Source organism: Rhipicephalus sanguineus, chromosome 9 (assembly GCF_013339695.2).
Source record: "Rhipicephalus sanguineus isolate Rsan-2018 chromosome 9, BIME_Rsan_1.4, whole genome shotgun sequence".
Taxonomy (NCBI): Eukaryota; Metazoa; Arthropoda; class Arachnida; order Ixodida; family Ixodidae; genus Rhipicephalus; species Rhipicephalus sanguineus.
In genome coordinates, this window is record NC_051184.2 from 119,928,057 (window position 1) to 119,945,059 (window position 17,003).

Sequence of the window (17,003 nt, forward strand, 5' to 3'; positions counted from 1 at the left end):
AAGGGCCATGCTAAATTGCCAGCTGTAATTATTAAGGACAAACTTTATCACTAGACTGCATACCTTCTCTGGTAATTTTATACGCTCTTTTAACCATGTCATACAAGTGTGCTCGAATATTGACCGGACATACTTTTGTGACATACATATTGTGACTCACTGCTTTTTTTAATAACAAACTCAAGCAATGACGCGACTCTTCCCAGCCGTCACACACTGTTGCTTGCCATCCATTAAAATGAGTTCAGCTGAGCAAGCCCATATAACAGCGACCACTGTAAACTGAAAAGGAGGACACACAAATATGGTATTGCGGAAAAATGTGCTCACAAAGAATCCCCAGTTGGACTGACGCGTCTGCATCTTCTCGCTGAGTAGTGCAAGCTCTCCCCTGACTTCAGCTGTGCTCTTCCGAGATTCCTCCTCGAACTTGAGAGCCCAGGAGTGGTGGGAGACGGTCAGGTTGTAGAGGGCGTTGCGCTTTGTCAAGTCTCCCTTCATGTGCATCCAATGCTCTTGAGTGTAGTTGGCAAAGGCCTGCAGCAGAAGAGGATGCAGCAAAGAACAACCACGAGGCTGTGAGCAAGTGAGCACCTTCATATTCTCAAGATGCTGAAAAATAGTTCTACTTAAGGGAAATTCGTCAGTTACCGTGCACAGATCCTACGCATTGTGGAAATTGATGCGATGCAAAACAGTCAGTGAGGCGCTGCATACAACGAATTGTTTGTCTTGAGACAAATCAAGTCAGCCGTGCCATGACATGGCGTTCACTATCGCATATTTGTCATGTATTTGTCATGTCAGATGTATGCATGTACATTCTGGCATACAGGGTGTTTTTTTTTTTTGGACAATACAGATCTTTTATAAAAGCTCTATGGCAGTCAGGTTCCTGTCGTTTTTGGACACAAGCTCTACGTTGAGGCGGAAAGACTTTCCCGCAGTTAAAATGACTTTGATGCGACTAACTAACAAAAAATCAGTAATTAAATTTTAATTATTGACTTGAGGGCAGTTGTTTTTATTAGAACGTTATAGTGTGTGCCAATATATGGCATACCCATTTTTTAGAAATAGCGAAAGTTGCATGTAATTCAGGATATTCATAATCAAATTTTAAGGCCGATACCGAAACTGACCGCGCCTGGCACACAGGAAACGTGGCCTCTCTGTTACGCAAGTCCGGAACTACCCACGACAAGGAAGTGACGAAATTTAAATTAAGGTGTGCCGAAGAAGAGTCCCTTCAGTAAAATCGGCAAGCATTCCGAAATACACAAGTAGACAGCTTATTCTTTCGGTGCGATGCGTGGTGCATATCTCTGTCTTTCTTAAACTATAAACAGGCACAAAAAACTGTTTTGCCTGTCTGCAAGAAGAAGCATCGCAGCGGCTGCTCCTGAGTTTTATGCTTCACAGGGAATGAAAAGGCTGATATTGTGGTTTCCTTGCACACAGCTCGAAAGAAACAGATAACCACCAAACACCACACGCAGAGGTAAGGTGATCCGCTGGTGCAACATAGATGACATGCCACTTGTCACAAAAAGATACGGCCAGGATGCGCCTTCGTTCAAATTTCGTCACTTCCTTGTCACATGTAGTCCCGGTCTGACATAACAGAGTGGTCTGCGTTTTTTATACGCCAGGCGTGGTCAGTTTTGATATTGGCCTTAAAATTCGATGACGAATATCTCTGATTACATGCAAGGTTTCTTGATTTTTAAAAGATGAGTATGCCATAAACTGGCATGCACTACAACTTTCTGATATAGACACCTGCCCGCAAGTGAATAATTCAAAAGTTAATTAACAAGTTTTTGTTAATAGTTGCATCAGTGTCATTTTCACTGTGGCAAAGCCTTTCTGCCTTGACGTGGAGTTGGTGTGGGAAAACAACACGAGCCTTACTGTCATAGGATATTGATAAAAAATCTGAATTGTCTAAAAAAAAACACCCTGTATATAATAATGAAATGTATATTGTGGCATATACCTTGCATGACCAAAAATAAACCAAATAATATACCAAACATAAATGACATGACCTGTCTTTAACCCTTGTCATGCTCGTGCCAGGCTAATTTTTGTATATACTACAAGTTAATGAAATAGCGAAGATAGTACTAAGGTCATTTCATGCCAATCATGACACACACGATATGCATGACATCATCTTCGTGTTATGACCTGTGGTTTATGTTCCTTATACACACATGTCGTGGCATGCCAATTTTTTGCACATAAAGTTAATGAAATGGGTGAAAGAGCACCATGAACATGTCATGTAAACCATGGCGTGCATGACATGCACATCATAATTTTCATGCGAGGACCTGCCACTTATGTTCGCCATATACTCGTGCATGCCACAGCAATTTTGGTATATATCAAATTAATGAAACATCCGCGAGAGCACCAAGGCCATTTCAGGTAAATCATAGCATACATGGCATGCATGATGTGATTTTCGTACTATGAACTGTCATTTACGTTTGTCGCATACTGATGTCACACCAATTTTGGTATATATCGTTAACGAAACGGCCACGCAAGCACAAAGTCATAGCTCATCGGTGGCTAGATAGAAAGTACCTTTGGTTTGCTAAGAAATGCTTTGCATGTAACAAAACTTTATTTCTGCCTCTTTGAGGAGAAAACAGCTCAAAATAATATGCGAGTAAAATCTTGATTAATATACTAAATAATTACTTAGTTCAAACTGTAACCTTAAGTTTCCTAGAATAAAATAATAATTTCAAGCTATCATATTACATCATATGAGCTATCATAGGAGGGCCCATTTACAGCTTTGCAAATAAGCCTGCATTACAAAACAAGTTCTGTGAAAGCCTACATGGCCTGCTTTACTGATGTGACATCTAAAAAGGGGCTCAGTAATACTCGTCCACTTTACAGCTTGTTACCAATTACTCCTTGCTAGACCAATTCGATTATAGCCAGAAGAGACTAATTAGTGTAAAACGAAGATGAAGACAAGGTTAAAAAGATGACAGCAAGATAAATACTGGAGAGAAAAGTATTTGTTTTATCTATGTTTCTCTCTCTAATGTCGTTTTCATCTTGATTTTGTGCTGAGTTTTCACCGCCCATTCTGTCATTGTTCTGAAAATAGCAAGCTGCAGATGTTGTTCATGGAACTAAGTTTATGGAACAGTCAAGCCTAAGCAGACGTCTGTTCCTGTGTGAACATGCTGTAAACAAAATTTTTTTGTGAGTAACAGGGAACATCCACATAAAGTGAGCGCTGGTCCCAGTCAGACTTAAAGGGGTCATGAACCACTTTTCCAAGTAATGATCTAATGACCTCAGTATCGGAGTTACCTGCCTCCCGAATCAATTGCTGCAAAAATTTCTCGAATCCGTCAAGAATGAGCGGAGTTACAGGGGTTTGGTGCACGCTCCCAGTGCTTTCTCTCTTTTCTCGTGCCGACGAGCGCACTGGAAGCTAGACAGGGAGGGATGGCACGGGGGAACGAAGTTACGTCAGCGCGCGTCATGAAAAGCGATCGCTCTCCCGCTGTGATTCGCGTGCTCGAGTGCGGCTACCGTGTACTGAGGAGTGCGGCGCCGGCAAGTGGCAGCACCCCGTGGCAAGAAGTGCATCTGATCCGAACACCACTCTCGATTTACGTCGGCTATCGGCCAATAAGCATGCTATGTCTCTTGCAACGTAAACAGGCAGATCTGCGACGTCAACGTGCAGACGCCCCGCCCACCGACGAGAGTGAGAACCGGCCTCTGTTTGAAAAGAGGGCGCCCGAGGAAACAGCAACTTCGCGCTCCGCTTGTGGCCTTTATGCGGCGCACACGACTGTAATATTTGGCAGAGCAGTTCATAGCCGTGTCAGCTTTCCGCAGGATGTGTTTTTTCAACAAGCCCAAGGGGTGCTTCGTGACTCCTTTAAAGGACCAATGACTGACACACAACACACATGAAAATATGCATTAAATGACTATGACAGGCACTACTCACCAACTGTAGTTGACATGTATACTTATATATACACTAAAACAGTGCACCGTGCATATTCATCAACCAATTGCACATTAAAAATTGTCCCAATGAATGACCCGAAACAGTCCCTCCATGAATGCTAGCACCACAACCATAGACCACATTCCTGAGAAGTTTAAATTGCCAAGATGTTGTGTGACACAAGATTGATCATGCCAACAAAGGAGTAGTTTAGAACAAGTTACGATTGGGACGTTATTTTGCTCATATTAGCATGTAACTAATGTACGATGGCTGTCACATCTTCATGTCCAATGCATCGCCATTATGATAAGATAGACCTCGTAGAATAAGAACTATACATAAGATACATCACAAAACAGACGAAAGAGCTTGTCGACGTCACCAACGCCACAGCAGCACGTGTGTTAAGAGACAAGCCGGCTCATTTTGCAAGAGCTGTGCTTCAAACTGAGAGGCCTTCAATGCCCTGTAAACTTACCAGGAGCCTCTGTGTTGCCTTCTCCATTTTGGTGAGGTTAACTTGGAGGAGATGTCGTGACCTGGACTCAAGTGAGTAAGTTGCGAGGTCAACTGATGTCTTGGGAGTTGACAGGTGACTGTGCGAGGAACGCACAACCTGTTGAAAGGAATGGTAGAGGGAAGCAGCAGAAAAAGATGTTCATCTCATTTGCTTCTCCTATCTCAGCAACTACTAAACTCTTTCAGGGCAATAGCAAATACAAAACCACTGTAGATGAATCATTACTGCTGCTGCTGTCACTGTGAGAATGATGTTCTACATAAGAGGGCTCTTGATAATTCAAACTTGAAGGGACCGCAGGATCTTGTTTGAATTAGAAGTTCTCATAAATATGACTCAGGGCAATGTGCCAACTTGTGTTCTAATTTTCATTATTTCTTAGGGCCGTAGCAACGTCATAGGCAGCTCTGCATGATTACCACTAAAGTTCTTAGCTGTTGCAGATCATAATGGTACTCGATATTACACAGTGCATACATGTTATATAATTCATAGACAAATAGACAAAATGTGCTGCATCCAGTGACAGGTGATAGCCCCCTCCCAACCTTAGTGCACTTTTTTCGCACAACACCAGTGTGACGTGGCAAAAGTGAATAAAGAAGCATTCGGCACGCTATTGGCCAAGGCCAGAGCGCCACGGTTTCTTTATAGCGCAGCTCTTCGGAGCCCTTCCTGCTAGAGCTGTGCGAATAGCAAAATTTTGGGTGCGAAGCAAATTCGAATATTGAAGTGCGAGTGCGAATCGAATAGAATATTTTTCGAATATTTCTCGAATATTTTTCGAATACTTCGAAGCGAAATTGCAGAAAGAAAAGTTAGAGAGGATTCCTAAGCATACTCTTATGAGATAGCAACATGAAAGTGTTTCTTTTCGCTAGGTTGATGAAGCACTGGTGGGGTGGTGTTTCATAGTTGTCTTATCAAGAATGAGGCAATGTAGAGGCCGAATTCTATTTATGTAAATGATTTGGGGCAACCAAAGTGTTGCTGACAACACTTTACACGTGATAGGCAAAGATGCCATTTCCTTAGCCTCTCAACCTCTTTCAACTTCTGTGGAAGACCAACTGATGTGGCGGACAAAGGTCTGCTCCCTTCAAGTCCGGAGTTCCAAATCTGCCTCGTAGATGTTGATATATATCTGAAATTTTGGATGCTAAGAAGCTTCGGCGTCCGATTTTTCGGACTTCCTGCCCAAATTTCAGGTCCAAAACAGCATTAATTGAGCCCCCAACTCTGCCAGATCTTTCATCTCGATGTTGGAACCAGCGTTTTCTCGAGTTAATAAATTTGCGACCACAGCGGAGCTCGAAAGGCAGCTTTGCCGCAATACCGAGGTGTGATGAGGTGAAGCATATTGAAAATTTAGGGACCTCTTCCAATCGGACGTTGACTGTGCCTTGGCAAAGTTCGACCGTAACGGAGCTTGAAAGACAGCTTTGCCGCAATACCGGGGTGTGATGAGGTGTAGCATATTGAAAATCTAGGGACCACTTCTAATTGGACGTTGACTGTGTCTTGGCTATGTTCGACCGTAACGGAGCTTAAAAGGCAGCTTTGCCGCAATACGAGAGTGTAGTGAGGTGAAGCATATTAAAAATCTGAAGGGGGCACTTTCAGTTGGACGTTGACTGTATTTGTTTTCGGGAAGTTCGAATAGTTTGAATAATAAAATTCCAGTGCGAATCGAATCGAATAGCAAACACTATTAGAAAAATATTCGAAATTTCGAAGATTCGCACACCCCTACTAACTGTATAAGCGCTTCTCTCACGTACCTCAAACCCCGCAATGCTCTTCTTCATCTGCCAAGGCAGGCTGGATGGTACTGATTAAACCTTTACCACCGAAACAGCAAATAAAAATAACAAAAACGAACAACAAAAAAACAGAAAGGAAAACAATAAAAAAATAAAATATATTAAGTAAAATAAAATGTTAAGAATAAAAAGGCTCCCCAGCCATGTTTAGTCTTTAGTTTTTAATTTGGCCCCACAATTCGAGACCCGTCCAGTCTCTTCTTCAGGGGGTGACTGTCTGGCCGGCTCCAAAGCTAGTGCTCCTTAGTGGTTGTCTCCTTCTCAGCTGTCGTTCTCCCCACTGCTCTTGTCAATGCATTATCTTCTCCATTGGTTCCGAAGGCCATGTACATACATGCTCGGCAGGGCCCCTGTTGACCAGTTGATGTTTCCTGGTGTCGTTTGAATATGCCAAGAGTCTAAGAATTGCCTTTTGGTGTGGCTACCTTCTGTTTTGATGACCCGGGCAGCGTCCAAGTTGATGCGATGGTCCAGTTGTTGCAGAACACAGTGAGAAGCTGAACCATGGCAGATTCTGCCATGGAGGCTCAGGAGCAAGAGTTGTTTGTGTGTTCCATGGGGATGGCTTTAAGGGGCCTGCCAGATAGCTCAAATGAGTCAGTGTTCATGTGACTGCTCCCAAGAATGGCTCAGACATTGGTACCCAGCGTGGGATGAACACATTCACTCAGTGCCTTTACATGGTGAAGGTAGAAAACCCGAGGCACTGCACCGACCAATGTAAAAATTTAATGCACACGCACAAAAGGACCATGTACCGTCCCGACCAGACGGACTTCCATCAAACTTTAAACTTCAAAGCCTTTACATGGTGACTCAACCTTTCTCAATTTCGCAGCACATTACACGCTGTTGCATATCAAATACCTCGAATTATTCCATAAAAAATGGGAAAAATTCCTGTCAGGTTCACACCACAGTGTGTTGTCATTCGTCTGTTACAAAGAGTACTTCAGATCCCACATGTGATGCATTACTTAGTTAAGGCCACATATTCGAGATGCATGGTGTCTGACAAAATAAGCACTCACATTCATCGTTATTTCATGCACGTTGATGTTATGACAGTGCGCTTCATTGACCGAACCATAAATAAGAAACTAGCTCTCCAGTATACTTGTTGAACTGAATAAATTAGTTGTGAAGACAGGCCGTTGGACTGGTCAATTGAGAAAAGCTTGGTTTTGAAGAAACAACGCCACTCTATACCCCCTTTTCACACATCTGGTGCAACTCTGTGGAAACTGTGCAAGAAGTTTGGTCAGCAAAATGAATAACTTCGCACATCTCGTGGTCAGCTTTTGTGGTAAAGACTCGCGCGAGCCAAGCACAGGTCCACCCGTGATGCGTCGGGACGGGTTGCAAACGAAATACCAAAAAGGAAAGCAACTAGATGTTAAGCGACCCAGCTGCACAATAACAGACATGTAATGGCATTTGTTTATCTGCAAGGCAGAAAACATCTTCAATGACTACTCACAGTGAAAATGAAAAAAAGATTCCATTCTGGGTGGTAAGAACATTGAACTATTTGTTAATGCAAACGCATCTACTGCAAGAAGCCTCGCTAGCCTCCACAGCATTGCACCTGATGTGTGGAACGAAGTATAGTGTCACTGCGATGTTCCTTGTCCTTAAGTGCCATTTGGATGCACTTTTGTGCCACGCTTCAGCTGCACGCACTCAGCATTAAATCAGTGGCTTCAAGATGCTAGCCTAATTAGTCACCTAAGCCTATCCATTGCCTATGGCATGTCCTTTTAGCTAGAGGATATAGAGAATTTATCTGGAGGTAATATGCTCTATATCAATGCACACCAACTGAAATGCCAGCGAACAGCCATGGAGAAGGCAATGGAGCTGCTACAGGCACAGGTGCTACGCCGCCGTGATGGTCAAGCAGACAACAGCTGCGTCATTGCATAGGATCTCTGTGATCAAGGTAGTACACATGCTGCAGTTGTAACTGTAAAATTCTGCCATGTGGACTATCCAGCTTCAAGCGGCTTTTGACGTGCGATACACCGCCGCCCAACACGCTAAGTACCTGCAATTACCCCTATCATTCTCTCCTGATGTTTTTAACTAGTGAGTGCAGTTACATTGCCATCACCATTCACCATGTAGGCAAAATGCACAATCATATCAAGGCAGTTGTTCTCACATGCAAAACTCCCTTCAAGTCACCTAAAAATGCTCAATGTTTCAACTACAACAACTGGTGCTCATCACAGCTCCTTCATGACATACAACAGCTCTTTGGAAACTACAAGAGAATCATCGACTGCCAAATCCTTCGCAACATGTTTCTGCAATGCACTCTTGTGCCGTGCATACCTCGCGGTAGGTTCGTGTTCTTGTGGCTGTGTAGAACCACTGGTATTTCAAAATCGTCACTTGGTCACTTCACTTGTCCAAGATTGTATGTACTACTGACCGTACCGCAGGAATCCCAATGAGTGCAGTACTTTGTCGTTGGCACTTGCCTTGTGTCTGCCAACAGTGGCAGGTGCCTTCCAGTGGAGCAGAAAATGAGCCCAGCCACCAGAACCGTCTTCGGTGAAGAACTCATCTGCTAGCAGTTCTCTGAGCCAGGCCACATCGCCATCGGGTCCTCTGAAAGATGACAAACGAGTCTGTTTGCATCTGGAGTTGCAACTTGTGCTTGAAAAACGTAGCAGCAACTTCTAAACAGTTTAAGTATGGGGTTGAATGTCTGAAGCTGAATAGTCTAGTATAATGGATGCCACTATGGGGAATGCCACTGGACAAGGACAGATGACACAGGTACGCATCAGAGCTGATACTTCTGACAACATAGAGTACAGTTTTGAATGTATGCAACAACCAGAGACAACTAAGATGACCTGATGTCCACTGATGACTTCCTTAAGTCTATGAGACAGCCAATGAAAATAGCTTGCAACCCGTAAACGAAATTTCTTGTCTAATGATGCTCAAGGTTAACCAAATTGCAAGAATCAAGTTGTTGCTACTCTGGTTTGCCCAACTCAGACTGGAATGGAACAGACAACCTTGTGATCAACAGATTTGCAAATTCTGCCACTCCTCATCAGATGCTCATTACCTATATGCCACTCAGATACTTAGAGAAGATGCAATGTACATATCTTACACGTATCTTACGTATCTTACATATCATACAAGTGATGTTGCGTGAACCCTTAGCTAGTGTGCCATGACAACATACACTTTAGTCCATTAAAGGAGGTATGAATGCATAGTTTGCCGCTGAAAACACGCACACAAAAGAAGACGAGAACTTGTGCATTAGCTTACTGTCATTAGCGAACTGTTATTGCAAATGTACTTCTTGGAGATTAGATTTCTTGAGCGTTAGTTACCCTGTGAGCTATGTTTGTGGTTTTAGGCGCATGCGTTGTATTTTCAGTATATGTTCTTCGTGTCCTGACACAAATAAATTTAGTTGGAAGTGTCGCCCGTGTCGTCGTCTTCATCTTCTTTTGTGTGCATGTTTTCAGCGGCAAACTACGCATTCAGTACCTCACCAGCTAGGCCAAGAACAAGTTCTCCTAAAGGAGGTCTCATGCCGCATAGCTCACCTTATGCTTATTCTACAGCGAAAGCTGTTATGAGATCACTACAACAGCAGATTTTGGTGGAATGCCGTTTCAGCTTTATGGCCTGGAGAGCAGTCATTACAATGAAGAATGGCACATATTAGGTTTGGAAGAAGAAATTAGGATCTATATATATATTTTTTTTGGCTGCTTTCGAGCGAGCTTTGTGTGTCAATGTTACGGGGCCAACCTTTCAAAGTTGAATCTCAGCTCCTGCTTGACCCCGGACGACTGTATGTTTACTGTCCATGACAGCCCGTAGATGTTGGCGCTTGTCTGCACATTGAGCGATCGCTGCCTCACACCAACTGTCACACTCTGCCCACCGAGGACGCGGTTGGTCTCCTTGGTCGTCTTCTGCCTCTGCTCCTGCTTGGAGCGGTCCTGCAAACGACTCACCGTTGATTGTGTCTCAACATGGCCTTTAGTCTAGTCACTGCCGAAAAAGATTAGCACGAGTGAGCGATGACCAGAGCAACAAAATTGTGAGTAGCATTGGAAGTTGGGGCTTTAGAATGGTCTGCTCGCGGTAATCCGGTAGTGGCCAGTAGAACACACAGTAGAACAAGTAGATCGTGCCTGCTACTCTCTCGTTGTCATGCTGAGGAAGATGATGCCCAGTGCCACGATTTTCCCACTGTGGCACTCGTCACTTGCGCTAACCTTTTCTTTCTTTTTTTTTATTTGCGACATAGACTTGCTCTTAAGGCATGATATTTCTGTCATGACTCCACATTCATGAACAAGTGTGAACGAAGCGCAACTTTTGTCTCAACGAAAATGACACACACCAGGGTGTTGAATTGGGCTGGTTGGTACTACATGGCTGAACTTCAAGAAAATGCACCACCACAAGAATGAGATGAAAATGAGAGTAGATAAACGCAGAGGCGCGTTTGCCTTTGCTTGTTTTCATCTCGTTTACAGTGCCGCTTCATTTTTGAAATTTAGAAATGACACAATTTCAAGCGTACATGACGACAATTTTTTACAGTTACCCAAAGTTCGAGAAAGTTTGCCCTAAAACCCTCATTTTAGCTAAGTGTTAGGCTGATGGTAAAGACAACTTGTCTAAATTTTTTTTAAAAGGCTTTAATTATTCTTGGACATATACTATTTTTTTTTTAAATTATAGCTTTAAGTCACCCTCTGCAGTGGTAAGTCAATGGTTGGAATATAAAGAGAAGCAACAATTGTAGACTTCTAAAAAGGTGTTAAATTTCAAGGTTATGCTTTTCCTAGAAAAGCAGCATTGATTACTCCAGATGCCTCCTTAATAATAAGCTGTTCAGTATTTTCTTAGAAGTAGCAGTAAATGTAGGGTGCATATATAGCCTTTAGAATAAAATATGGGTAAAGCCATAAAAATTTTCTGAGGTCCCTTAAAGGGCTCCTAAACCACCTCCGATAATTTTTAACACGAAAGTGTTTTATGCTGGCGTCCCCCAAGACTTCACTGACATATTTCCATCCCGTATATGACATTGTAAAATGCACACTAACAGATGACAAAGAAAAAGAAGAAAAAGTTCCGTCATCGGGAATTGAACCCACGACTTCTCACTCCGCAGCGCGAAATGACTCGGCCACAAAGCCTACGTTTTTCAGTGCACTAAGGGCGACCTATTTATATACAACATTTACTGCTGGTGGTATGCAGAGCTTGGAGGCACTTGTTTTTGTTATCATCAGCGAGATGGCGTGAAGGATGCGCTTTAAAGGTCATCGCCCTGCTCGTTGCGATGTGCGTACACCCTCACCTGTACTTTGCCCTATACGGCATGGTCACCCATGCGCGCGCGCTTTGAACATCATTAGCCATGCAGAAAAAACACGCATGAGGCGATCAGTCGTCTTGGAATGCTCGGCCTTCGCTCCCGCCACAAACTCCTAGCACGATTGGACCTTTTCACTCACGTGCTACAACTGCTGTAGCACGAAGCAGTGGGCCCTCCCAGGCTGACAGAGGCAGAAATGTATGCTTCAGCTTCACCAGAAAGTAATAACTTGCAAATCCTAACTTTGTTTTTACATCAATAATGCCATTCAAGATGTTTTTCAAGTAGCATTTGAAAAAAGGTTTAAAGGAACAAGCTTGAAAAACTCTGGTGACAAAATTGTGAGTGCAAACAACGGGTATTCTCACCTCATAGTTGAGTACGAGTTGCTGGCCTGGTGCGTATCCAAGGACGTATTCGGTCACCACGACATTGCTCCCATCTCGCACAGCCGAGTTTCTTTGCTTCATGGCTGCCCTCAGGAAAGGCACGTCAGGCGCAACCAGCTCAAAGACACCCTCGGTGTTTGTCTGGTACGTCAGCAGGTTTCTCGTCGTTGTGCCTGGACAAAAAAGTGTAAGAATGAAAATTACAACTGCTCTTCTTTAAAGTTCTGGACTAACAGAGATCCATGAAAATGGGTACCGTTGGCAGAACTGCGTAAGTGTATGCTTACAATGAAAAGTAACGAGAATATTTTTGCTCGAGCCATCCCTAAAAGCGTAAAAGAGCCAACACAACGGGTGAGCAGAACAATTGTTGTCAACAGTTAGCCCTTGTTGCTTATACTGTTCGAACGAATCACAATCTATTGTTACCGAGCGCAAAACAAGAAGAAATAGGTGGGACTAGCAAAGCGAGCACTAAACCTCGCATGTAGCTGCCCAAATTTTTCTTGGTTCTTGTCAACAATAAGACTGCAAAACTTGAGTATGCATCCACCACTACTGCTTACATTATCCACTACTAGCACTTTATTATATATCAGCGTCAAAGTGTGCCTCAACACATTTAGAGAAAATTGCTCAGGATGGCTTTAAAAAAATGCATTAGCGCTAGCTGTTGGGCCAGTTCGTGCATTATGAACTTGAAGACGGGGTACCAGCGAATACACAGAAGCACGCACACAAGACGAAGGCGTTACACATGGACAAACGCTGGACTTTCAACTGTGCTTTATTGGAAATTGCATTGCTGCACAAGGCTTGTCACGCATGCGCATTGCCGTCACTTCCCACGACACGTGACACTTCAAGGTTATTTTTCCGCTAGGTAGGCACGCTCTTTCGATGTCAGAAACAAGGACGTATCGCTGACACAGTTATCTTTATGATATGAACCCACGACCTTTGAGTTACACGTCTGACGCTCGACCAATTAAACTACGACAGAAGATGCTCTCTTGTCCACTTTGTTGGGCATTTCTGAATCCCTCGGAGTGTTAGCCAGCACTGCTCAAAGCCAGGACACTCCTTTTTTGCCAGAACCTGTCATGTGGCTCATGATCCTTGCTAATGATCTTTGGACAGGGAAGTGCCTTGCACTGGTGTTGATTTGGTACGGCATCGGATGTGTAATATGAAAGTTGTGGGTTCAGATACCACCGATGGAAAGAGTGATTTTTAGTCCACTTTAATTCATTTCAATATACATCGTTATTAATACAGTACAGTTAAGGACAACAATTAATGGCCCCTATGCTTTCCCAGGCATAATTGTCTGTTAGATTCATTTAGCTGTGTCTTACAAAAAAAACGAGCCCCTAGAAGGACTTCTACTTCTTTTGCTCATTCTTATATTGGCTTGTTTTCTGGCAACTGCAGATTGTGTTAGCTTCTATTTGAACTTTTGGAGGTGAAGCACTTCACTTTGCAAGCATTCCTGTTGCTCACAATCCCTTTGAAATGCACCTAGGTGTTTGTCAGTCTCAAATGCTGACACTCTCTGCCCTGCAATCTGGCATGGGCAGACATTAGCAGCTTCCACGGAACGTGGACAAGAAAATTAGTTGTTCGCAGGTGGATGCTTCGAAGTAATGCCTCAGCATCACATCAGTGCCGCTAGAGTACGCACTAAGCTTGCCTGCTTTGAATAATGTAGACAGAACATATGTGCGAGTTTTTTGTGCAAGCCGTCTCTCCCGATCGGCCGTAATCCTGTGCTCCTTCAAAAAACGATGTCTTCACATGCGAAAGTGCTGATCGCATAGGGCATGCTAATACTACACGGTAACGCCCAAGTGTCAAGCACTTTGTTGCAACCATTCTGACCACGAAAGAGGACATGAATTGCAGTCTTTAACTGTGGTGCAGTAATTATGATGTTAATGGAAATTAATTAAAGTGGACAAAAAAAACACCCTTTCTGTCGGTGGGATCCGAATGCACGACCTACGAATAACATGTCCAATGCTCTGGCAATTGAGGTAAGACAGAAGGCGCTTGCCCGTCCACTCAGTTCGGTATTTCTGTATGTGTAATGGTACAGAAATTCGTTTCAATTTATGCCATAATTACACACTACAGTTAAAGACAACAATTAATGCCCCTATGCCTTCCTTGGCCTAACTGCCTATTGAATTCATTTCGTCGGTAATTGAATGTCTCTTATAACCGTGTCTCTTGTAACAAGATTTTACTGTATCATTAAAGCTGAAATGTCCTCAAAACTGAACTTGTGAAAATGGTGTTGCCAATGTTCTCTTGGTAATGAATCAAACTTTACGATTACATTCCGAACTTCACAAGGTTGTTAGCGACGGCTCTGCCTACTGTTTGGAATTAAAGTGTGCAGTGAAACTTCTTGAGAATAATCTTCAAGTGGCACTTGACGGTCCTTGTAGTCCTCTGCATTGCACATGACGTTCATGTCTTTGAAGTGGGTGGAAACAGAAATGATTTCATTGAAGAACACGTCATGTTAGATGGCCTATTTCAATGATGTCAACAAATTAGAATTCATTTCAACAAAAGTTCCCCCCTTCTTAGGACACATGGTACTGAAAAAGAATCCAAACACGATCCAAGTAAAGTCAAGGATATTCAAGAGCTCACCAACTGATGTTCAAGGAGCAGACTGGTTTTGTGTAATCATCAGCTGCCTCTCCAGATTGTTGGCAGAGTTCACGAGTATTGGAGCCATTGAGGAAAAAATACACTGTCAAGAATACACTATGGCATTCGGAACATCCACAAGAAGAAGCATTTCAAAAGGCAGGAGATGCGGCAACAAGAGCTTTGCTTCAGGCCTACTTCAACTGATGGAAGCAGCTAGACATCTAGTGTGATGCGAGGAGTCTTAGACTAGCAGCAGCTCTTCTTCAAGATGGACTGGCAGACTTGTTCACCAACTCAGCACTTAGACTGAAAGAAATTAGCTATGTGAGAATCAAAGAGGAGATGCTCCAGTACACAGTCAAAAGAGAAGCAAGGCCACTTCAAGCTCATTATTCAGAATAGCATGCACGATTAAGTCGAGAGTCAGACAGAAGCCCATCTGGCTGGGAAAAGACATGGGGACAATTACAATGGACACCAACCATGAATATTCACGTAAAAACAAGATTTTTCAGCTCTCGCACGAGAGCTTCGTCCACAACAAAAGATGAGTGTGCAAACAGTCTGGTTATGTATGCACGATTATTCAGATACAAAGGTAGAACCTCGTCACTGAGCACAGACAAGGCACCAAATTACCTACTCTTGATTGGCCAAATATTTTGTGTTTTCATCACTATGAAAGTAATGAGGAGAAACCTCAGTGTGGTACAATCAGGCATGCAGTGGAGCAGCCCGAAACAAGACAAGGGGATGAGAAAAATGATGAGCGCTCGTGCTGGTCTCTTTTCTCGTTGACGTTAAAAGAAAAAAAAAGAAAGCCATTTGAGGTGTTACAAGCATGAGTCAAAAAATGAGGGGCTTGTCCCAAAACATAGTTTCGTGCAATATCCGAGTAACTTGCACTCTCCTTTGATCTGGAAAAGCAAGATTGTTTAAAGTGTTTTCACTGTTGAGAGTCCAAGATACCCATATGAGATACGTTTCAAGATAGAGGGTGAAAAATACATTGCATGGAGTTGACACTGTGATGGGAAAGAATTTCGACTTAGTCGATGTTTTACTATAGTACATCTGAAGCTCAACATAACAATAATGGATATAATGAACTATTGATTATAGCGAAATGAGTAGTAGTAGCCTTGTCATTAGTAGTGTTATGAATATAACTTATAACAAGTTTCTGGATATATATTTCAGATGTTAGATCTGACTGCTTTATAACAAGGTTTCACTTTATATCACAGTCCAAATTAATGAGCATTTACTGCACACAATGCCAGCCTGCTCTCTCCCTCTTTTCTCTGTGTCCTTGTGTATCTATGTATGCAAATCAAATAAATAAATAAATAAAGACCATATGCACATGCTTCACACACTAGAGGGCAATCATGTATGCATGTGTTATCTGCACTGACTGTTTTTCAGTAAAACAACAGTACTCTCATTTGTATGAAAACAATCACAAACATACCCTAGCCAATGCTGCTGGGAAGTGGCCTTGTTACATTTGGTACAAATACTCGCTGAACATGCGACACATCTTCAGTACATGCAATCATCCAAGTAAATAATAATCAGGAACGGGCACTATCACTAAATCGTAAATGTTTTCACTAAACTGCGATTGTACCTTTTGCGATGACGTTGATCCTGAGTTTGTTGTGTTTGGACGGAAGTGTGGCAGCAACAGCAAGTGACCTCACATCTCTATTTAAAAAAGAAAGAAAGAAAAAGAGAGAGATTAAGAAAGAGAGCATTAAACATCTGCATCAGCGACACTCGTGGCTTGGCACACAATTTTCACATTCATGCATTGATAGATGGTGAAATGTAACATAGTTCTAAGAAACACTGAAGAACAGTGTAGGTGGACAAACCTGAATTTGAAGTGTGCCAATAATAAGTGCTGAAACGTTGTGTGTAGGTCTGCACGCATTATCACCTGCACATGTACAGGGGTGTTCAAAAGTTCCTAGGCCACGCTGCTATAGGATTATATTGGATAGCGGCCTGGGAACCTTTGACCAGCACTGTACATGTAAGCAGTTCTTGCGTGTCATCGTCGTGCAGTCTCAAACGTGCAACTAAAAAAGACCATTGCACAGGTGTAAGATTATTTGAACTTTGTTTATAGAGCTGTTTCCTCCTGCAAGCTGCAACTGCTTAAAACCCGCTACTAGAATAATTTCAGAAGGTGCATAGCACATAGCTGAAC

At 42.8% G+C, this 17,003-nt stretch overlaps 1 protein-coding gene across 1 annotated transcript in view; it reads right to left on the reverse strand.

Annotated features, from left to right (window-relative positions):
* LOC119406079 (uncharacterized) overlaps positions 1 to 17,003 on the reverse strand; it is a 111,650-nt gene that overhangs the window by 39,241 nt on the left and 55,406 nt on the right. The window contains 6 exon segments of the mRNA XM_037672937.1: positions 331 to 537; positions 4,485 to 4,622; positions 8,836 to 8,965; positions 10,142 to 10,335; positions 12,098 to 12,291; positions 16,419 to 16,495. Of these exon segments, the coding sequence (XP_037528865.1) occupies positions 331 to 537; positions 4,485 to 4,622; positions 8,836 to 8,965; positions 10,142 to 10,335; positions 12,098 to 12,291; positions 16,419 to 16,495 (940 nt within the window).